This window comes from Cololabis saira, chromosome 19 (genome assembly GCF_033807715.1).
Source record: "Cololabis saira isolate AMF1-May2022 chromosome 19, fColSai1.1, whole genome shotgun sequence".
Lineage (NCBI taxonomy): Eukaryota > Metazoa > Chordata > Actinopteri > Beloniformes > Belonidae > Cololabis > Cololabis saira.
Window position 1 is genome coordinate 3405628 of NC_084605.1, and position 24193 is coordinate 3429820.

Here is a 24193-nt window from a genome sequence, read left to right on the forward strand (position 1 = left end):
TTGGAAATACATTAGTTTTTATGAACTCTAGCCTTGATAATTGATTATCAGGATTTGATCCAGGGAGACGGATGCAATCACTTTCATTTTTTCCCACATTCCGTTTATTTTTTGCATTTTCGGTCTATTTCAGTTTAACATTTTGAGAATTTGGTTTTTAGCATTTTATACTAATGTAACCCCAAGACAGTATATAAAGTAATGAAATATAGACAATTTATGCAATTATAACTGGAAACTTTAATGTTCTATACCTTTAAACATATTTAAAGGAAAAAACGTCGGCACCAGTTATTCTGTCCTTTTTTGGGCAAAACTAAAAATACCAATGTAATGATGAAAAAAATCCATCTTTAGACATTTTATTCGATTTTTAGGATTTAATATGAGGATCGATTTAAAATGGGAAAATCGATTTTTTTTCAACACAGGCCTAGTATGGTTTGTTTAGACTGTATTGATCCAGATTCTGACCAAATCTTTACAGTATGTAACCAGGGGCCTCATCTATAAAGCTTGCTTGCGCAGAAAAGCGCCTGAAAGTTGCGGAAGCCGCCATCTACGCAAATCCTCGGATCTAAAAAGAAAAACTAATCGAAAAATCTGCGGATCCCTACGGCAACCCTCACCCTCCCGTAAGAATCTACTTAAGACATGGGGAACTGGCGACGCAGGCGGTGGGCCGTAGGCTACGGCGTAGGCTCTGCGTTGGTGGAAGCGGAACCATAAATCAGCCCTGAGCAGCTCTGAGGGGAGGAGGGGGAGCGGGGCTCCGCTCCCGTCTTCGCATCGCTTTCGCACAGACAGTCTCAAGGATTTGCAATCACAAGGCTGAGCCTACCATTAGTTTTTAAACTGTAAAAAGTGGGGGGGACAAATACATGATTTTGAAAAGTGGGGGGGGACATGTCCCCCCTGTCCCAGTGGAAATTGCGTTGTGGCACTAACGGGCAGCAACGGCGTGCTGCCACTCACTCGCTTTATTTTATTGTATACTATTTATATACTTATTCTAACTTTTACACCAAATAATGTGGTTTTCCTGTCCTCCACATCATCTACAACATCTAGATCAGGGTCTCCGTGAAAGTCAGTGTCACGGTGGCTGGACACCCTCTCATTCATTCTGACGCCAAACAGGCTGCAGGAAGCCACTGCGCATGCTCAGTAGGCTCATTCATATGCATTTATGGTATAAAGTGGGCATGTTGAGGGCGGGATATGAGGCAGCTTCAGCTGTGCAGCCTTCCAGCTGGACGGTGATTTATAAAGCGAACATTGTGTGCAAGTGTGCGTGCACATGTTTTATTGATCCGGATTTTTTTTTTTCGCCCGGCATTTTCGGCTTTTGGGTGTACGTGCAATTTTAGTATGAATCCTACGCAGTCCATTTTAAATGAGGCCCCAGGTCTTTATCAACCTAATCATGTTTCACCTGAAAAAATATATATCTCAAGGTCTAAAGTCACCACATCTGCAGATGATGCAGGAATAGACAGTTATCGAAAAGGTATTAATTGATCCTGAATAACTAATAAATCTATTGACTTTAAATGTCATTGACTTCATACAAAGAATGACACACACACTGTCACTTGGTTTGCTTTTGATTATCATTGAACGCACTTTCAATTTAAAATATTAAAAGTATTTACATTGAAAACCCAAACCCACAAAAAAAATAAATAAATAAATAAAATTAAAGCTGCAAGCAGTGATGAACGGGCCCTCGCGCGTGCAATTTGCACCAATTAAGGTCAAGGACTCAATGCCGAGTCCAATGACACCACCCACGACTCTTTATGTCAATCCATTCAAAAGTTATAGCAGAAAGTAGGAACTATCAGATATGAACCAATCAGATGAAGGGGGGCACGCTTAAGAAGGAAGGAAGGAAGGAAGGAAGAAAGGAAGAAAGGAAGGAAGAAATGGGAAGGGAGGAAGGAAGGAAGATGGAAGGAAGGAAGGAAGGAAGGAAGGAAGGAAGGAAGGAAGGAAGGAAGGAAGGAAGGAAGGAAGGAAGGAAGGAAGGAAGGAAGGGAGGGAGGGAGGAAGGAAGGGAGGGAGGGAGGGAGGGAGGAAGGAAGGAAGGAAAAAGGGAGGAAGGAAGGACAGGAAGGAAGGAAGGAAGGAAGGAAGGAAGGAAGGAAGGAAGGAAGGAAGGAAGGAAAGAGGAAGAAAGGAAGGCAAAAAAAGAAGGAAGGAAAGGAAGGAAGGAAGGAAGGAAGGAAGGAAGGAAGGAAGGAAGGAAGGAAGGAAGGAAGGAAGGAAGGAAGGAAGGAAGGAGTGAAGCAGGAGGAAAGACAATAGGGCCTTCACACTGTAAGTGCTCGGGCCCTAATAAAATAAAAATAGCTGCTGCTTTTAGTTCCTTTCTGCTGTGCTTTTGAGTTCAGTTTAATTCATTCATTCTTTTATTCTCTCTGTTTCTCTCATGGCGTTTGTTAAATCCCCCACATTTAATCTGGGGCTCATCTCCCTCCGAGAATACGCCGACTCTGCAGCGCCGCTAAAAATACTCCCAAGAAAAGGCTGGACTGGAGAACGAGCTCTGAAAGGACGGGGGGGGAATGTGACGCTGGATAATCCTCGAACCAAACATGGTTCTGTAACGACGTCATCAAACTCTGTGTTCCGTATAAGGAACGAGAACCGGGAAGATCCTGCAGTTCCGGCGTCTCGATGCCCAAATAAAGCTCAGCGCTGCAGCTCTGAGCTCCCTGTAGTACCACGTTATACGTATCACGGTTATACGTACTTGTACCAGGAAGGAACAGACAGTATATGCAGCAAGAGGGTGTTATATAAACGTAATTGATCTATTTTTTACACTCCACGTCTATTTCTTCATGCAGGGAAAAGCAGCAGAGTAAAAAAAGAGGAGGCAGCAGCAGAATGAGGAGGAAAGAGAAGAATAGAATCCTGTTTTTACGAGGAAATGAGGGTTTATTTAGGGTAGATTTGTAGTTCTAGAGACCGGTCTTGGTCTTGTTGAACACCAAGGTGACAGAATCTGGTTATCAGCAGTTCTACAGTGTAATCTGATTACTATAATGGTAAATAATGTCATTTCAATCTTTAATCAAAATCAGAATCAGAAAAAATACTTTATTGCCAAGTCAGACATAAATCAGACGAGAGAACTTGACTCCGGTTAAAACCGCTGGCACCGTTTATACGGATGCCATTTCTTGGAGGAAGGATGATACTGGGATGGAGGAGGAAAAATAGAGGCATCTTCAAACTGTGTATTAAATACCCAGTGTCAAGGTGCAAAAAACACCTCAGCACAGAAAAGCAACATACACACAACAAAACAACATCATAACTTGTATGGGTATGGGGGGTGGATACAAGTCCACAGATGTCCTGGAAGGGGAGGGTTAGTGGGGGCAGAGCATCTTGTTTTTATTCCACCAGGGAGATTGTGACCGGAGCTGCCAGCCAGGCTGCTCTGTCAAGGTCAGATTATAGAATCAACAATTGTATTGAAAAGAAACAGGCAGATTCCAGTAATTTTCCGTCCGCCTTAAGTCTCTGGTTCATCAATGGCGACTCCAAAAAGAGGAATTTGTGGTCAATTCCCGCCCAGCCGAGCTTCCAACTTCTCCAAGGTCTTTTCCATCTTGCTAATGAGCTCAAAAACCGCCGCTAGCCTGCGATTCTGCTCAAGAATCGCATCCAGCTTGCGATTTAGCTCCCCCAGCGTTAGAGTCTGAGTGTTGGTCCAGAGCTTATCCCCTCAGCCACGTCCGGCAGCTCTGAAAGGGCCAGAACAGCTGTCGACGACTTACGCATTAGTCGATATGACAGGAATCCGCCAGCTCCAAAAAGCAGAAATCCTGTTATCATTAATCCAATTATGAAGCATCTTCAACATCCTCGACAGACAGAATAGACAGACACAAAATCCTCCAATGCTTCCAGGAATCCATCACGTATCCGGCAAAAAATGTCCCGTCGGGGCAGGAGGGCTCCCTTGGAGAAGAAGATGAAGCAGATTTCTGGTCTAATGATCCAGAATTGGCCGTGATTCAATCATTTATTTTTATATTTCTTTGACGGTTGCACCCCAGTATTTACATTTCTAGGTTTCCATGGCGACGATCACTAATCTAGACGGCTGTAGGTGGATGTTTAACGACCTTTCAGGAGATTGGAGGCGGTTTGCTCGTCTCTGCTGCGGTCGGGTTGTAATTTAATGGTTTTCTCTTGTATTTTTGTTGTTGGTTCCATCAGCTCCTCAGGTGAAACTCTGACCACCTGCGTCTAGAAATAAAAGTTATTGAAAAGAGAGAGGTGATGAAAGCAATAATATAAAACACAAATGATGAGTTATTGCTCAGGATATCTGCAGGCGTCTCTTCCCAGTATCTTCATTCTCTTTTCCCTCGTCCATCTCTTATGATCACAGCGACTCACAAACCTCCCGCATCTAAATATCCTGCTAGACTCGGCTCTAAAAAACTGATTCCAGCGTTTTAATCATCAATTTTGGCCGTGTGGGAATGCAGATGTTGAAAATGACCAGGTTTTGTGTATTTTGGGGTGAATTTTAACCCGTTTTTCTCCAAACTAAATCGTATGTGCAGGTACATACACTCACCGCTCTCATCAGACTCAAAGCAAATCAATAATGTTTCCTCATCGTGGCCTTGAACCTGTGTCTCCACAGACGCTTCAAGTCACAAAAACACCAGGTCTTCGTAGACCAGGGGTCGGCAACCCAAAATGTTTTAGAGCCATATAGGACCAAAAACACAAAAATCTAATATGTCTGGAGCCGCAAAAAATGAAAAGTCTTGTATCAGAACTACAATGAAGGAAACACATGCTGCATGTTTCTATATTAGTTATAACTGGGGGAAGATTTATTTTTTCATTATGCACTTCGAGAAAAAAGTCGAAATGTCGAGAAAAAAGTTGAAATGTCGAGAAAAAAGTTGAGATTAATGTTGAAGTACAATCTCGGCAAAAAAGTCGAAATGTTGAGAAAAAAATGTCCAGATTAAAAAGAAAAGGAAAAATGAAGAAAAAAAGGAAAAAAAAAAGAAAAGAAGAAAAAAAAGAAAAAAGAAAAAAAGAGGAAAAAAAGAGAAAAGAAGAGAAAAAAGGTCCAACATTTTTGAAAAAGCTCGAGGAGCCACTAGGGCGGCGCTAAAGATCTAGAGCCGCGAGTTGCCGACCGCTGTCATAGACAAACCAGAGCTTGAATGGGTTGGTATACATGCAGGAATAACTCGGATTACGACGCATTATCTGCTCTAAAAGCTCAAACTCAACAGCTTCAGTTTGGTTCGACTACAGCCCGACTAAGGTGGAAACACGGCTGTTAAAACTCCGATATCGGTCGGATTAAGACAACAATTCGACTTTCTGATAGTGCATGTAAACGTACGAGTGTTGCTGCCTGTTGATGCATTTGTGAAGTGGGTTGTTGCATAAGAGAATCCTGTGGACCGAGCTGCTTCGTTTCTCTGCATTCTGCATGCAAGCTAGCGTTTACGGCAGAGTACCAGGGCCATGCAGGAGAAAAAATATTTATTTTTATTGTGCACTTCGAGAAAAAAGTCGAAATGTCGAGATTAATGTTGAAATACTATTTCGAGAAAAATGTCAAAATGTCGAGAAAAAAGTCGAAATGTCGAGAAAAAAGTCAAAATGTCGAGAAAAAAAGTCAAAATGTCGAGAAAAAAAAGTCAAAATGTCGAGAAAAAAAGTCAAAATGTCGAGAAAAAAAGTCAAAATGTCGAGGAAAAAGGTGAAATGTCAAGAAAAAAGTTGAAATGTCGAGATTAATAAAATATAAAATAAAGTCAAAATTTTGCCTTTTTTCTCGACATTTCAACTTTTTTCTCGAAGTGCATAATGAAAAAAAAATCCTCCTCTAAAATATTATTTTTATTTTTCTCCTGCCTGGCCCTAATACTCTTCCGTAAGCGTTTTCCAGCCGTGTTTTGTTTTGTTTTATTTTGGATCCCCATTAGCGGACGTAAAAACACCAGCTAATCTTCCGGTCCGTGTTTCCGTTAGCTTAGGATCGTAACAGGCTCGTAGACACAAACTAACTCAGGATATATGATGGAATTTGAAAAGGAAAACAATGAAAGTTCGGGCTCACAGTCGTGGGATTGATTAAAGGACTAATCAGAAGGAAGCTAGGTGGAATTATCCATCACTCACAGATACTTTTATTGCAGAACATGAGTTAATCTGAGTTAATAATGTTTTCTTTTCTCTGTAAACTGTCATGTGTCTCTCCATCTCCTGCTCAACCAGATCTTTCTGTTCTTTCCTTTAACTGCATATTCAGAGGAGGCAGCATGTAGGTATCAGAGACGCCTGCATGAGTCACGGTGTGTGTGTGTGTGTGTGTGTGTGTGTGTGTGTGTGTGTGTGTGTGTGTGTGTGTGTGTGTAGCACCATGTGTGTTTATGCATCAATGTTTTCTTCTTTTTCTTCTTTTCTCTCCATCACATCCATGCAGCTTGTTTCTTTTTGAATTCTGTCACCGTCACACATATATATATATATATATATATATATATATATATATATATATATATATATATATATATATATATATATATATATATATATATACACACATACATACATACAGGACTGTCTCAGAAAATTAGAATATTGTGATAAAGTTCTTTATTTTCTGTAATGCAATAAAAAAACAAAAATGTCTTACATTCTGGATTCATTACAAATCAACTGAAATATTGCAAGCCTTTTATTATTTTAATATTGCTGATTATGGTTTACAGTTTAAGACTAAGATTCCCAGAATATTATAATTTTTTGAGATAGGATATTTGAGTTTTCTTAAACTGTAAACCATGATCAGCAATATTAAAATAATAAAAGGCTTGCAATATTTCAGTTGATTTGTAATGAATCCAGAATGTATGACATTTTTGTTTTTGTAATTGCATTACAGAAAATCACAATATTCTAATTTTCTGAGAAAGTCCTGTATATTTATGCTGCCTTCAACACTCATCTAAACTGTCAGCCTGGTTGTTGTTTTATTTTTTTATTTTTTTTAATTATTCTCTCCTTTATTCTGTCGTTTCTTCCCCTCCTAGTTTCTCATCCCTCCGTTCTTCTCCTCTTTTCAGGGGACGTTCTGTTCCAGATGGCTGAGGTTCACCGACAGATCCAGATCCAGCTGGAGGAGATGGTGAGCCGTGCTAACACATGCTAACACATGCTAACATGAGCTGCTAACATGAGCTGCTAACATGAGTTAGCTGATAACATGAGTTAGCTGCTAACACGAGTTAGCTGCTAACATGAGTTAGCTGCTAACATGAGCTGCTAACATGAGTTAGCTTCAGCCTGGAGCCCAACCGACACACGTGTGCTAGATTAGTCCCCCTGAGCTAGAGAGGTTATTGAACTGGCCTTGCCTTTCCTCTCCTTTATTTTCTTGCTTTGCCTTTTCTTGCCTTTTCTTACCTTTTCTCGCCTTACCTTAGCTTCCCTTGCCTTGCCTTTTTTCTCACCTTATCTTTCCTCTTGTTTCATCTCCTTGCCTTTCCTTTCCTCTCCTTTTCTCGCCTTGCCTTGCTTTTTCTCACCTTGCCTTAGCTTGCCTTGCCTTTTTTCTCACCTTGCCTTTTTTTTCTTGCTTTGCCTTTTGCTGCCTTGCCTTTCCCCTCCTTTCCTCTCCTTGTCTTGCCTTTTCTCATTTGGCCTTGCCTTGTCTTGCCTTTCTCTCCTATCCTTGCCTTGCCTCTCCTTTTTTCTTCTTGCCTTGCCTTTTTGCCTTTCCTCGCCTTGCCTTGCCTTTCTTTGACTTGCCTTACCTTTCCTCGCCTAGCCTTGCCTTTCCTCTCCTTTCCTCGCCTTGCCTTAGCTTGCCTTGCCTTTCCTCTCCTTGCCTTGCTCTCCTTTTCTCGCCTTGCCTTTCCTCTCCCTTTTTCCTCTTGCCTTGCCTTTTTTCTCATCTTGCCTTTCCACGTCTTTCCTCTCCTTTCCTTTTTCAACCGGAGCAACCGGAGCTAGAAGGAGGTTTTGAAACATTATCGTACTTTCAGATAATCAGATGTCAAAATCTTATAGAGATTGAGGGTTGAAATGAAGAAATGTTCTTCCAACAGTAAAACATAGATCTTTTAATTTATGTCTGAACTGGTTTGTTCTTTGCCTTACAGCTCAAGTCGTTCCACAACGAGCTGCTGACGGAGCTGGAGAAGAAGGTGGAGCTGGACGCTCGTTACCTGAACGTGAGCTTTGTTCCCGACCAATCAGGAGGAGTTCTGAGATGTCCCCCCCGCCCCCGCTCCCTCCTTCCCTTTCCTCTCCTTTACTTTCCTTGCTTGCCTTGACTTTTTTCTCAAGTTGCCTCTCCTCTTCTCGCCTTACCTTTCCTTCCCTCTCCTTTCCTCTTCTTGCCTTGCCTTGATTTTCCTCTCCTTGCCTCGCCTTGCCTGAGCTTACCTTGCCTTTTTTCTCACCTTGCCTTTCCTCTCCTTGCCTTGCCTTTCCGGTTCTTGCCTTGCCCCCTAACTTTGAGCGTCCTCCCTCAGGCAGCGCTGAGAAAGTACCAGATGGATCACAAGGGCAAAGGCGAGAGCCTGGACAAGTGCCAGGCGGAGCTGAAGAAGCTTCGCAGGAGGAGCCGGCACGGATCCAAGCACGGAGACAAGGAGGTGCAGGTGGGTGGTCGGTTGGAATCCTGCTCCCAGACCTCGTAGATGTAGCGCTAACTGCCCTGATGCTAACCTTCTCTCCCCAGTACGTGGAGGCTAAGGCCCTGTCCCAATACTCCACTACCCCTCGTTTTAATCCCTACCCCTAAATTTTGCGTGTTCCCGTGAGGGTAGTGGTATCCCAATTCCTCTTTGCACCTAGGGGTAGTGCAGAAAAGTAGTGTAGTGACTATGAATCTGTCCCTATGGATGTAGGGATTTCAGATCCTCACTAGCGGATCTAGGGACAGAAAAATGTCCCGGAATGCTTTTCGTCGTCATTTGCGGACTGAATCAAAAAAAAAAAAACATGGCAGACATTTCTTATTTTTTAGTGAATAAAATCAATATTTTGAGTTAGTTTCTGCATAAAAATGCATTTTGATTACATTTCTAGCCAGAAATATATATTTTACTTTCATAATATTCACTCAGTGAATGTACATAATCACTCGTTTGCCCGTTGTTGCGAAGTCTTTTTTAAACCTCGCCAGAATAAAGGCTGATTTATGGTTCCACGTTACACCAATGCAGAACCTACGGCGTAGGTTACGCGGCGACGCACACCGTTCGCCGTACCCTACGCCGTAGGCTCTGCGTCGATTTAACACGGACCCGTAAATCAGGTCCAGAGCCGGCAGGCAGAAATCCTGAAATTTTCGGAGCAAATTTCTTAACAGGCGTAGCTACAACTGTTAGATTTCATCTATTAAACCAACATTTATCTTCCTAAATGATTTATGCTGCTCCGAGCCGGCGGCTCTTCTCATCTCCGAAAAACATCGGAGCAAATTTCTTAACAGGCGTTATTTGGATAAACTGAGCCCAGGTTGGGGATCTTAACGGTTACTTTTACGCCTGAAAAAATATTAAAACTTAATAAAGTGTCATATTAACAGCGCTACAGCTGAAATTAAAACAGCTTTTGGCTCTCTGCTTCCTGATTAGTGGTGGTGCTGAAAGGAGTAGGGGGAGTATTGGGACAGGGCCCTGGGAAGATTTCAAGTGCCCTAAAATCTGTCCCTTCTTTTTTAGGGGTAGTGAAAGAAAGTAGGGGGAGTATTGGGATTGGGCCTAACTGCCCTGATGCTAACCTTCTCTCCCCAGTACGTGGAGGCTAACCGCTAACTGATGCTAACCTTCTCTCCCCAGTACGTGGAGGCTAACTGCCCTGATGCTAACCTTCTCTCCCCAGTACGTGGAGGCTAACCGCTAACTGATGCTAACCTTCTCTCCCCAGTACTTGGAGGCTAACCGCTAACTGATGCTAACCTTCTCTCCCCAGTACGTGGAGGCTAACCGCTAACTGATGCTAACCTTCTCTCCCCAGTACGTGGAGGCTAACTGCCCTGATGCTAACCTTCTCTCCCCAGTACGTGGAGGCTAACCGCTAACTGATGCTAACCTTCTCTCCCCAGTACTTGGAGGCTAACCGCTAACTGATGCTAACCTTCTGTCCCCAGTACTTGGAGGCTAACCGCTAACTGATGCTAACCTTCTCTCCCCAGTACGTGGAAGCTAACGTCGGCGGGAAGCAGAGCGACCTGAGCAGCTGCATCGCCGAGGGCTACAAGAACGCTCTGTCGGAGGAGAGGAGGCGGTACTGCTTCCTGGTGGACCGGCAGGGCGCTAAGAACAGCAGCGGCTACCACGGCAAGGTGAGACAGTCAGTCAATCGATCAATCGATCGGTCAATCGATCGATCGGTCAATCCCCAACCAACCAACCCATCAATCAATCACCAATCAACCAACCAACCATCGATCAATCAATCAATCACCAACCGACCAACCCATCAATCAATCAATCAATCAATTGCCAACTAACCAACCAATCAGCCAACCAATCACCAACCAACCAATCAATCAATCAATCAATCAATCAATCAATCAATCAATCAATCAATCAATCAATCAATCAATCAATCAATCAATCAATCACCAACCAACCAATCAATTCAAGTCAAGTTTCAAGTTTATTCATACATAGCCATTTAAAATAAACGTATACAATTGAGACCATTCACACGTCTATAATGGTCCTTTAGCACGTATGAACGGGTCCCCCAAAGTAAGATATGTGGAGGGGGCCCAAAGTTCATGAAGGAAAAATTAAATTTACAGTGCAATGTGGTACCGTTGGAAACATGATAAAAGTAAACATTACAATACATACAATCAAACACAAATACATACAATCATTCATCCAGTCATCCCAATATCTCCATCATGTAGCAAGTGTAACTGGGAAAAGTGTGACCATATGACATTACAGTAACTCAGATGAGGTTCAAAAAGAGTGCAGCAGATATGATTATTGGAAGGTGCATTGTTTCCGCTTCGTCTTTCCACAAAGTATTTTGAGCCTCGTAGACTTTGTCTATGAACGTTATTGCTTCAGACTTGGCATCGGCTGCAAGTCTGAAATGAGAGAAACAGGAAAACACACAAGCCGTTGGAATCTGCAAGAGAGAAAACAAACAAACAGAAACGGGAACAGGCAGAGACAGAAACAGCAACCAGCCCAGGTGGTTTTTTAAAGTTTTTTAACAGCCGTAGCGTTTGAGATTGAAAGAAAAAACCCCAACCAGACCTTTACATTGGCCTAAGACGCCAACAACATCTCCAACTTCCTCAGATGTTTCCGGTCCACATGGTTGAAAAGAGTTGTGGTCACATGACTTATGTTGGCGACGCCCGCTAGGAGCTTCCTGTTAGCCCGCCGGAGTAACCCCCCCCCCCGTAAAGGTTCCCAAAGGCCACTTTTACTGGGGTTCCTGGTAACAGAGACACAGTCAAACCGACCTGGAACTCCAGTGGAAACTGAAGTGAACTATATCCTCGATACCTCGTGGAGCCCCTGGTTCCTGCTAGCAACATGCATTGAGGGGGTCAAGGGTCATTACTGTTATTACTGTAACCGTATTTTTGGGACCATTAGGCGCATATAAACGTCTTTTTTTTTTTTTAATGTACCGTGCACCCAATGACTCAATGCGCCCATTGTATTATTGTAAAGGCTGATTTATGGTTCCGCGTTACACCGACGCAGAGCCTACGGAGTAGGGCTGCGTCGACTTACGCGGATCCATAAGGCGGACGTATTTGAGGCCACCATGAAAAGTTAAAGGGGGAAGGCGGCACATGAATTGTCCGTGATTGCCCGGCGGCGGCTCCGTGGCGGGGCTCCTGGGGCGGACGGGGAGACTCGGGCTCGCTACCGAGAAGGAGACGCGGCAGAGGCGGGCCGGAAAGGCCGGAGGAACCGCCGCCCGAACGGGCTCCGTCGTTTACTGTTGAAGGATTGTAGATGCGTGGGCTGACGTGTCTGTTGGGTTGGACTGTTGTTTGGGCTTTTGCAAAAGCCGGCATCATTTCCGAGGGGCCGCACGGTACGGAAAGTGACTCGGCTGCAGCGCGGCCAGAGAGCTGCCTACTGGCTCGTGCCCATCTCAACGCGATAAGGCTCGGATGAATGCAGAAACGAAGGATGAAGATTTCGATGCGTTTGATTAATGTAATAACTTAAATAAAGTACAATCAAACTAAGTTTTGCTCCCGCTCTATTTTTAAATACCACACTTGTAAGATTGTGTGTGTTGTGCGGCGCACGTGTGTGTTGTGCGGCGCTCCGTGTGTGTAGACGGCGCCTTTTCGGTCGTACATGTGTTTTAAATACAGAAATAACACACTAAACTGAGGGTGCGCTTTTCCACACGGCGCGCCGAATGGTCGCGAAAATACGGTAGTTCAGGTCAGCTTGTTTACAGAGGATGGCGAGCCGTTATCACTAATCATCGTACTGCCGCCTTTAGCAAAGCAACTAGATGTTTGGATTAAGGAGCCAAGCTTCGTCGGTTGTCTGTTAAGGTCCATCCTGTTATCTTATTATTATATTATTGTTACCTGAAAGGAAGAGAGTGCTCTGTTTATGGACTTTTTGTTGCTGGTTGTCTCTGCGGAGCTGAGTCATCAGGCGTTCGTTCATCTCGCCCACGACCACACCTGACACCTCAACACCTGCAGCTCCTGGAGCTCCTGAAGCTCCGGCCCACGCTAAAGCCAGCAGGGCCGAGCGAATGTGCAGATATCTCTTTGTTCTCCACAAGTTCAGACCGACGGGATTCAGCTTTAGTCTGTTTGAGATTGTGAGCACGAAGCTTTGCATCGCTGGGGAACTCGGATCCCTGCGTTTATCCACTTATGAATGCAAATGAGAGGCACCTTTGTGTAGCCGCCCTACTTTCTAACGCAGTGGAGGAAACTCATCCTGCAGCAGCTGAAATGATTCATTTCTGCCTCAACAGAACACAATGTTCCTTCTTATCTGTCACATCTCATCATTATCACATTATGTGAATCACGTCTCGCCAGATTCTACATTGTTTGTGAAAATCTAACTGTCACTAAAGCATAATACGCAAAATACGGCATTAAACTACCACTTTCATTGTTAATTTATGGAAGAGTATTAGGGCCAGGTAGGGGGAAAATAAAAATGATATTTTAGAGGAGGAAGATTTTTTTTTTTATTATGCACTTTGAGAAAAAAGTTGAAATGTTGAAAAAAATTCAAAATGTTGAGAAAAAAGTCGAAATGTTGAGAAAAAAATTAAAAATGTCGAGATTAAAAAGGAAAAGAAAAAGGAAGTAAAAAGGAAATGAAGAAAAGAGAAAAAGAGAAAAAAACAAGAAAAAAGAGAAAAAAAGGAAAAAGAAAAAAAAACAAGAAAAAAAGAGAAAAAGAAGAAAAAAAGAGAAAAAAGAAAAAAAAAGGTCAAAATGTGGAGAAAAAAGTCGAAATGTCGAGAAAAAATTAAAAATGTCGAGATTAATGTTGAAGTACAATTTGGAGAAAAAAGTCGAAATGTTGAGAAAAAAGTCAACATTTTGTGAATAAAGTTGAAATTTCGACTTTATTCTTGAAATTGTATTCAACATTTGTCTCTCCATGTCTCTCCGTGTTCCAGGGGCAGGAGCTTCTCCCCCAGAAGATGTGGCCCCAGGCCTGCGTGGACCCGGCTAGACTACCGGACCACGCCCTGTTCCTGGCCCAGCAGATGAGCGGAGCCGCTAGCATCCTGCCTCACCACTTCCCTAAACCGGGCTCCGGTTCCAAGCCCCTGCCAGGCCCGCTGGACCTGGTGGCCATCAGGGCCGGCGGCGCGATGGGCCAGCAGGTCGGTGGCGTCTCTGCCTTCACGTTAGCGTTTGTTGGAGCTGATGTTTGAGGAGAACTGGTCGTATGTTTGCAGAGGCTGATGGGAGCCGTGGAAGGAGGGATGCCGGTGATAGACGGAGGTGAAGATTACCAGCAGTGGGCGGAGAAGAAATCAGCTCAGGCCAAAGCGTCGCCGCCGTCCCAGCGCTACGGGTCCGAGGGATTCTCCAACACGCTGCCGGTGCGCAAGGCAGCGCCGGCCAAGAGCAAGAGCTCGCTGAGTAAGTTCGATACGCGCCGTACGGTGCGCGTCGCCGCGTAACCTACGCCGTAGGCTCTGTGTCGATTTAAAGGGGACCTATTATGGCATTTAATGTATATTTTAAACAGGCCTTGAATGTCTTAAAAACAATCTAAAGCTTGTTTTTTCTACATAAATCAGAAATTCAGCCTCTGGGCCATGTCTCTAGTTTTACCGCTTCTAACCTCCTTTTTCTGTGAGTGATCCTGAGAGGCGGGGCGGCTATGATAATGAAGCTCTGTGCTGATTGGCTGCTTGAATGAGGGAGGGAACAAAACCTCGCTCCAGCCAGAGCAGCGGCTGCGTACACAACGCGTGTCCCATGCCAGGGAGCTTCTGTGAAAATACATTCCATTGCTTTATTTTTTTGTATTGGACTGTCCTAACTGGCCGCGAGTTTAAGGGTTTCAGTGTGGACAGAGAGAGTTTAACAGTTTCAGTGTGGACAGAGAGAGTTTAACGGTTTCAGTGTGGACAGAGAGAGTTTAACGGTTTCAGTGTGGACAGAGAGAGTTTAACGGTTTCAGTGTGGACAGAGAGAGTTTAACGGTTTCAGTGTGGACAGAGAGAGTTTAATGGTTTCAGTGTGGACAGAGAGAGTTTAACGGTTTCAGTGTGGACAGAGAGAGTTTAACAGTTTCAGTGTGGACAGAGAGAGTTTAATGGTTTCAGTGTGGACAGAGAGAGTTTAACGGTTTCAGTGTGGACAGAGAGAGTTTAAGGGTTTCAGTGTGGACAGAGAGAGTTTAACGGTTTCAGTGTGGACAGAGAGAGTTTAACAGTTTCAGTGTGGACAGAGAGAGTTTAACAGTTTCAGTGTGGACAGAGAGAGTTTAATGGTTTCAGTGTGGACAGAGAGAGTTTAATGGTTTCAGTGTGGACAGAGAGAGTTTAAGGGTTTCGGTGTGGACAGAGAGAGTTTAATGGTTTCAGTGTGGACAGAGAGCGTCCGATGTCACGCAGCTCGACAAGATAGTCGGACGCTCTTAATGCAGTTACACGCTGTAAACAGATCTTAAAGCCTGATTTACGGTTCTGCGTTAAATCGACGCGTACCCTACGCCGTAGGCTCTGCGTTGGTGAAACGCGGAACCATAAATCAGCCTTTAGTTCCCTGACCGGGTCACCTCGTCTTCACACTAATTCACACAGGAAGATTTCTACACCACAGTTCTTTACTCCAATTCCTCAAGACAAATGAATCATTTTAACTGTAAAGAAATCACAACACTGAATTTTCACAAATGGCAACTTTATTGTTAAAAAAATAAAACATAAGTTGTATATAAATAACGTGTATGGACTATTGCTGGCTCAAGGAAGGACCGTGCGTATTATGGAGGTGTCGTTGAAGCTTCAGGTGCTTGGAAGATCTGAAACAATAGACAGAAGAAAAATGTATTACGGTACCCGTCGGGGCTCCTCACCGGTCCGGTCCGGTGCTCCGGAGCTCAGCTTAGCCCATGCAAAGATCATACTCATAGACAAATATAAATAACATAAAAAATTAACGTCATTGGGCCGCTCGGTGGCGCAGTGGGTTAAGCGGCGGCTCATATACTGAGGCTACAGTCCTCCTCCTGCAGCGGTCGCAGGTTCGAATCCCGGCCTGCGCACCTTTGCTGCATGTCATCCCCAGTCTGCAACTTCAATAAAGGGCCACTAGAGCCCAAAAAAAATCTTTATAAAAAAAATTAAAAAAATTATCGTCACTTACTGCTGACTCGTGTGCAGTTGCCGGGTCCGTACTGTGGGCACTGATCCTTTTATGAGGGTAATTGTCGATGCAAAAACTGTCTCTCGCTGTGGAAACAGTCACCGCTGCTGAACAATGGCGGAGCTCCGGCTGGTGGAGTTAGTTGTGGGCGTGGTTTCAGCAGCGGAGCAGACCGAGGGCGTGGTTTGCATTTTGGTGACGTAACGAAAATGCACAAATCTAAACGGCCCAGGGCTAGTGGTAGAAAGTAGGGGGTGTATTGGGATTGGCCCTAAATATGATTCTTCCGTTGCCAGAGGAGACGCGAACGCTGCCGCGCTCCAGCTCCATGGCGGCGGGTCTGGAGAGGAACGCGAGGGTTCGAGTCCGGGCGCTCTTCTCCCACGCGGCCGGAGACAACAGCACGCTGCTCAGCTTCGCCGAGGGCGACGTGGTCACCCTGCTGGTGCCCGAGGCCCGAGACGGCTGGCACTACGGGGAGAGTGAGAAGACCCGGATGTGAGTGCTTTATTTCATTCATTAAAAGAAAAACTAAACAGTTCAATATCATTACAACAAATCTCTTGAATGAAAGGGAACAGAAAGAAGACTAAGCTTATTTTAAACTGTTCCTTCTTCCTAAGAAATCAAATTTCAATTAATGTAATAATGAAAAAACAACCAAAAAATTACAAATTACGCAATTAAAAAAAAAAACACTTTCCAATAAACGTAATTAAAAAAAAAAGAAATGACAAATTACGCAATTTTAAAATAAATTACAAATTACGCAATAAAAAAAACACTTTCCAATAAATGTAATTGGAAAAAAAAACGAATTAAAAATTACGCAATTTAAAAAAAAAAAACACTTTCCAATAAACGTAATTTGAAAAACAAATTACAAATTACGCAATTTAATAAAAAACCAAAACACTTTCCAGTAAACATAATTTAAAAAATAAATAAATTACAAATTACACAATTTAAAAATAAAAAAACACTTTCCAATAAACGTAATTTAAAAAAAACATTTTTAAAACTTACAAATTACGCAATAAAAAAAAACACTTTCCAATAAACGTAATAAAAAAAGAACAAATTACAAATTACACATCTTAATAAAAAAAAACACTTTCCAGTAAACGTAATTTAAAAAAAACGAATTAAAAATTACGCAATTAAAAAAAAACACTTTCCAATAAACTTCATTTAAAACGTCAAACACAGATAGTCGTATTCTTTTTTGATTCAAAGGAAAAAAATATGACAATGGTGCTAAAAAGAGAGAGAAGGAAAAAAAAGAAAACCCACCTAACTTAACAATTATCATGATATTTCTTCATCAAACTGGCTTTTATTATTCTTTTAAATGTAATGTTTGATTTACATTCTTTGGTTTCTTTATTCAGATTGTTCCATAAACTGAAACCTGTTACAGAAACACAACGTTTCATTCATTTTGACCTGAATTTAGTTTTTTTAAAGATCTCTGTTCCTTTTAAGTTATAGCCTACTTATTTTCTATTTTTTCAAAATTTTTCTGTATACTGATTGGCGAAATGTTCTTATGAGCTTTCTTCAAAATTTCTTCTTCTTCTTTCTTCTTCTTCTTCTTCTTTCTTCTTCTTCTTCTTCTTCTTCTTCTTCTTCTTCTTCTTCTTCTTCTTCTTCTTCTTCTTCTTCTTCTTCTTCTTCTTCTTCTTCTTCTTCTTCTTCTTCTTCTTCTTCTTCTTCTTCTTCTTCTTCTTCTTCTTCTTCTTCTTCTTCTTCCTCCCTCCAGGAGGGGCTGGTTTCCCTTCTCCTACACCCGCCTGATCTCGGAGAGTCGGAGAGACATGAGGCTCGGAGTTCACAAGTAAGCCATAATATCACACACACATTCATATTTATTATTTACTATTCATATTTGTAAGAAATGTATCCATATAAAAAACCCGCCAAGCTCCATACAAAAACTTGTTCCAGTTCAGAAAATCACAGCTACAGCACATACATGCTCTAAGAGTTAATTTAACTGACAAAAATAAAGACAAACTCTGGTAAAAGAGAACGGTGATGTACAGAGCTGCGTCTGCATGGAACCCACTTCCCAAACTCTTTAAACCAGAGGTTTTCAACTGGTTTTGTCCCAGTCCCACCATTATAACAAGGAAGCAACTCGGGGACAAACTGCCAAAAGTCGAAAATGTTGAGAAAAAAGTCGAAATGTCAAGAAAAAAGTTGAAATGTCGAGAAAAAGGTAAAAATTTCGAGAAAAAAGTTGAAATGTCGAGATTAAAAAGGAAAGGAAAAAGGAAAAAAAAAGGAAAAAAGAAAAAAAGAAAAAAAAAGAAAAAAGAAGAAAAAAAGAAAATAAAAAGGTCAAACTTTTTTTGTAAAAATAAAGACAAACTCTGGTAAAAGAGAACGGTGATGTACAGAGCTACGTCTGCATGGAACCCACTTCCCAAACTCTTTAAACCAGAGGTTTTCAACTGGTTTTGTCCCAGTCCCACCAATTATAACCAAGAAGGAACTCGGGGACCAACTGCCAAAAGTCGAAATGTTGAGAAAAAAGTCAAAATTTCAAGAAAAAAGTCGAAATGTTGAGAAAAAAGTAGAAATGTCGAGAAAAAAGTCGAAATGTCGAGAAAAAAGTCGAAATGTCGAGATTAAAAAGGAAAGGAAAAAGGAAGAAAAAAAAGGAAAAAAGAAAAAAAGAAAAAAAGGAAAAAAGAAGAAAATAAGAAAAAAAGGGAAAAAAAAGAAGAAAAAAGAAAATAAAAATCGGATTGGATCACCTGCAATACCACCGCGGACCACCGGTTGACAATCCCTGCTTTAAACTATTAACATAAAAGAATTCAAACTGTTAGTAAAGAAACATCTCTTGAATAGATACATATAAAACTTATTTAATTATTATTAAATAGATAAATAAATAAATAAATAAATAATGTAGATAGTATATGGCTAGGGTGTACATATGTGTACATATAGAGATATATATATAATATAAATAAATGAATGGAATTAAAAATGGTTATTGGTGCAAACTTTATTGGTGCAATGATAAGTATACATTGTTTGAATCTGTTGATGTTATAAAATGTATGAATATGTATTTTTTTATTTATATCTAAATTTTAAAGAGAATTACTTTATATTTTTTCTTTATTTTCTGTTTTTCCTTTCTTTTATTATATGTTACCTCTTTAGGTTTGCTTTTAATGTTTTTTTGTAATGTACTGTGTTATGTGTCAGACCCCAGGAAGAATATCTGCAGTTTAGCTGGAGCTGATGGGGATCAGAATAAAAACTATTAACTCTAAACACTATATACATATATATATATATATAAACTCTAAACCCCCCCTGACCTTCTCCGTCCCTCCAGCCTCCATCACGGGAAATAAAACTCTAAACTCTAAACTCTAAACTATAAACTCTAACCCCCCTCACCTCCTCCGTCCCTCCAGCCTCCATCACGGGAAATAAAACTATAAACTATAAACTATAAACTATAAACTCTAACCCCCCTCACCTCCTCCGTCCCTCCAGCCTCCATCACGGGAAGAGCAGCAGCACCGGGAACCTCCTGGACCGAGACGACGGGTCGTTCCCCGTCAGTGACTACGTCCTGCACCACCACATGGTGGCGCTGCACGGCGGTGGTGGTGGTGGTGTTGGTGTTGGGGGGCATCGGCCCTACGGGACGGCAGCGCCGGCTTTCTCACAGGTCAGTTTCTTCACCAAAACATGAGTCAGAGCGGCGGCTGCTCTGGTGTAGAGTCTCTCCTGGCTCTATGTCGCCATCTGCTGGCCGTGTTGAGCATCACTTCTTCTTCATTCATCTCTAAGAATGAGTTGAATGAGCCTTAAAAAGTCCCAGTCCATCTCCATATTCAAACGGCAGTTAAAAAACAATTGTTAAGCTCAAATATTAGGGCTGGGCGATATATCGAGATTTTAATATATATCGATATATTTTCAAACGCGATATGGTACGAGACAATATCGTTTATATCGATTTAAAAAAAATAAAAAATAAAATAAATTATTTTGATATAGCTTATTTTGTGACAAATTGACTTGAATGTTTTATTTGAGATTGTCACAAATGTTTTGTTATTTGCACAACTGTCAACCTCAGTGGAAAAGTCTGCCTGTTACTGTCTACATTGTATTAATTACAGTGTATTTTAATTTAATTGTTATGCAGGAAAGGGATATTTGTTTTATTTTATTCAAGAAGCATTTTTATTCTATATATGCAGGCAGTTTATTTTTATTTCATTTGTTTTATACATGTTGATATTGTGCAGACCTCTGTTAATAAAGGAACCTGTGTGACATTTGGCACGAGACTTTGTATTAAAACTGACTGTTTTTTTAAGGGTTTGATCAGAAAAAGATGAAGCTAACAGAGATGCTAACAGAGATGCTAACAGAGATGCTAACAGAGATGCTAATAGAGATGCTAACAGAGATGCTAACAAAGATGCTATGCTATAATGCTTTGGGGGAAACCCCAATTATAGCACAGAAAAAATATCGAGATATATATCGAGTATCAACATTCAGCTAGAAAATATCGAGATATGACTTTTGGTCCATATCGCCCAGCCCTATCAAATATATATAAATGTACACTCCGGGATCACGAAATGTTTCATGTTAAGTGTTTGTAATGTGATATGTTGCATGTAAGTGGTAGTCTAGTATAATGTGCATGTTGTATTGTTTTGTGTGTATTAAGTGCAAGTGCATGTTTGTATTCCTGTCTACTGTATTTATGTTCATTGGCTCCATAAGCTTTTGATTCTCCAGGAGAACAATTCACATGTGTGAGTGTGAATAAATCAAATCAAATAAAATCTAAGAACTGGATAACGTGACCAAATGTCTTCTTTTCCTCTTATGTCCTTGTAGTCGGGAGGAGAAGAATACGAGCAGCACTTCCTCACAAGGTAAGGACCTCCAGAGACTCTTGACAATAGATCAGTAGACGATACAATAAGATCAATAAGTAAATAACAATAGCAGCTCCTTGGTAACGTTCAGGAAACATTGGACTTTAATATTGGAGGTAGAAGTGATGTCAGGTTTCGGGCTTCGGTAGGTGACCTTGGTAAGTGATGACGCTCTCCAAAGTGTCAGTTATCAGAAGGTTTTGTTGAGGTGACCATAGCCACCTTGTTGTTGCATGTTTCTATTGATGCTGACTTCATGGTTATGCTCCATTTCCATCGTTTTTTTTTGTTTTTTTTGTAGTTTCCTTTATTTAACCAGGGGCCTGTACTACGAAGCAAGTTCAACATACCCAGGATATCTTTTCCTTATCCAGATTCACTAACCCGGACAATTGCAATCACGCTAAGCGGTCACACGACAGTGGTTATCAACTCGGTATATCAACCCAGGTTTCTCCAATCTGGATATGAGCGCGTGCACATAAAAGGGGCAGTGTTTTCAGCGCATGACCAATCGCAAGCATGGAGAAGTCCGCTGTCAGAGCCGCTTATTTCAGTAGCGAAGAGCAAACAATAATTTTACGGAAATATGATGAGTATAGGCATATAATACAGGCAAAAAGCAACACAGTTGCAGCTGCAAAATGCAGGAAAGACAGCTGGCAAAAGATCGCTGACTGTATAAATGCGTAAGTTCATAGGGATATAAACATCACTGCCCCATCATTAGGGCATAAGTAGATCTGACTATAATTACAGTTGTCTATTCTGTTAAAGGCATGTGTTGCTTAGATGTATTTGTATGGCGTGTATGACAATTGTAGCCTCATTCCTTCAGCTGCAACCCCAGCGGAGTGAAACGCACATGGGAGCAAATAAAAAATAAATATAAAAACATAATTCAAAGCGGTAAGTAGGCTCACTTTCATATCTTAGAAGTACAACAAGTACAAGGCTTTAGTGTTTCTATCACTCTCTGTTTTAGGATGATATCAGTATACAAAAGCACAATGAAATAGCGTTGACATTACTTGCAGCAAACAGAAAATAAAATGACAAGAAGAAGACAGGAGGGTCCCTGAATACGCGTTCTGTTCGGAGGGATCCTCTCACGATCCGCGCACCGAGCTCCACTGGATTCTCTTCCAAAGGGCATGCCATTTTCCAAGAGAGCTGATTGGTCAGTGGGCGGTGCTTTTACACCCGGCGATCTGTATCTGGAACATAACCTGCTCCGGAGCAGGTTAGCTGTTCAGCATAAGTTACCATGGCGATGTACCCCGGTAAGAAGTGAACCACCGTCGTAGTCCTGAAAACCCAGGGTCAAACCTGAAGTTACCTCGCTAACCCCAAATCCCGCTTCGTAGTACAGGCCCCTGGTAAAGACTCATTGAGATTAAAATCTCTTTTCCAAGAGTGACCTGACTAAGAGAGCAGCAGAAACAGTGTTACAACAGCGAAACAACAACAACCAGCAGTCGCACACTATAGTCAAATAACACACAACATAAACTCAGGAACACGACAGGTCCGTATAATGTAAAACCTTTCAGTACCATTCGATTAAAAACAATCACATTGGCCAAGAGAACTAGTTTCTCGATCCTTTAAAATGGAATGAAATTCCCCCAGAGTGATGAGTTCAGGAAACCTCAGATCATTCTGAAGGTCATTCAGTTTATTTTCGGGGAAACCCGCCCAACTATATCAACTCTCAGAAGTTTATGTTGAACTTGATGTAAGTTTCTTTGGTTTATTAGGAAAATACAGACCTGTTTTTATTCAGAGTTGAATAAAATCATCTCCTGTCCACAGCTCCACAGACGGCAAGTTGATCTCCACGGTGTGAGGACGGACCTTCATCTTCCTCCTCCTCCTCCTCTTCCTCCAGCTGAAGCCAGTCCACCCCCAACCTGAACGGATCCACGTGATGGACATTTTCCCTGAGGGAAATCCTTCCTTCATGCATGTACTGTACATTTATTTATTTATTTATGCACGTCCCTGGGATTTATATTTCCTCGCAAAGATTTCCACAAATGTAAAAGTCATTAGAAATGACTAGAAATGTCTAGAAAAATGTAAATTTGTCCTGTGAAATCAAAGTTGTTTGATCCCGGAGAGGATTTTCATAATGTAAAAACATTAAAACTGGATTTTTCAGTATGTAATGATTCTACATTTCCATGCTGTGAAGTTTTGTATTCCTCTGATGGAAGAGTTAGTAGAAAAGATAAAGGTTTCGGCGTCTGAGACGCAGAAAATACACAGAAGAGATTATTATATAGTATCTATGATCAGTTCAGGAGAATAAAACACCTTTGTGAAGTTATATATACTTATATATACTTATATAAACCTGTAAGAAATAAAAGTGAACAACATGATTACGAGGTTGTGGTCAAGTCTTTTGTGTTGTCATACATATACACTTATATACATATATATATATATGTAATATATGTATATATATGTATATATATGTATGTATATGTATATATATGTATATATATATTATATATATATATATATATATATATATATATATATATATATATATATATATATATACATAAACATACATACAGAGCTGTATAGTAACGAATTAAATGTACTTCCTTACACTACTTAAGTAGTTTTTTTGAGGATTTGTACTTTACTGCATTTTTTTTATCAGTATTTTTACTTTACTACATTTAACAGTTAAAAAATATACTTTTACTTCGTTATTTTGACATTTTGACACATCGTTACTCGTTACAAATTAAAATAATCAAAGCTTATATTTTGCAAGAAAGACGATTTATTTATACCAAATTTCATTCACCTGAAAGTGAAATAAAAAAAACAAGGGAAGGATAATTTTTGGTTGTGTTGCTTCTTTTTATGCGTACTATAAAATACTTGTACTTTTACTTTTGATACTTGAGTATATTTTTTCACAAGATACTTTTGATACTTTTACTTGTACTTTGAGTACATTTAATGTGAGCTACTTTAAGACTTTTACTCAAGTCATTTTCTCATGGGTGACTTTAACTAAGTCTTTTCAGTTATGGTATTTCTACTTTTACTTAGTTACTTTTTTCAAGTACTTTATACACCTCTGCATACATACATACACACGAACACATACACACACACACACACACACACACACACACACACACACACACACACACACACACACACACACACACACACACACACAGTGAACATGATTCCAAGGTTGTGTTCAGGTCTTTTGTGTTGTCATGTGCTCTACGGCGCCCTCATGTGGAGGAATCTGGAACTGTCATTAAGATTAAAACACAAATACTCCTCCGTTAAGGAAATAAAGATCCACAGCCGTCACTGATGGAGGGAAATCACAAGT

At 41.1% G+C, this 24193-nt stretch overlaps 1 protein-coding gene across 2 annotated transcripts in view; it reads left to right on the top strand.

Moving 5' to 3' along the window:
• LOC133418915 (brain-specific angiogenesis inhibitor 1-associated protein 2-like) overlaps positions 1-23210 on the top strand; it is a 35979-nt gene extending 12769 nt beyond the window's left edge. The window contains exons 3-13 of one of the 2 annotated variants that reach the window (XM_061707818.1): positions 7131-7192; positions 8169-8240; positions 8544-8672; positions 10214-10363; positions 13675-13884; positions 13960-14146; positions 16180-16381; positions 17646-17720; positions 19406-19583; positions 20777-20814; positions 22633-23210. In XM_061707818.1, the coding sequence (XP_061563802.1) occupies positions 7131-7192; positions 8169-8240; positions 8544-8672; positions 10214-10363; positions 13675-13884; positions 13960-14146; positions 16180-16381; positions 17646-17720; positions 19406-19583; positions 20777-20814; positions 22633-22666 (1337 nt within the window). In that variant the 3' untranslated portion in view covers positions 22667-23210. The remainder of the gene's footprint in view (positions 1-7130; positions 7193-8168; positions 8241-8543; positions 8673-10213; positions 10364-13674; positions 13885-13959; positions 14147-16179; positions 16382-17645; positions 17721-19405; positions 19584-20776; positions 20815-22632) is intronic. The other variant, XM_061707819.1, reaches the window with a different exon arrangement.
• Positions 23211-24193: the final 983 nt, after the last annotated feature.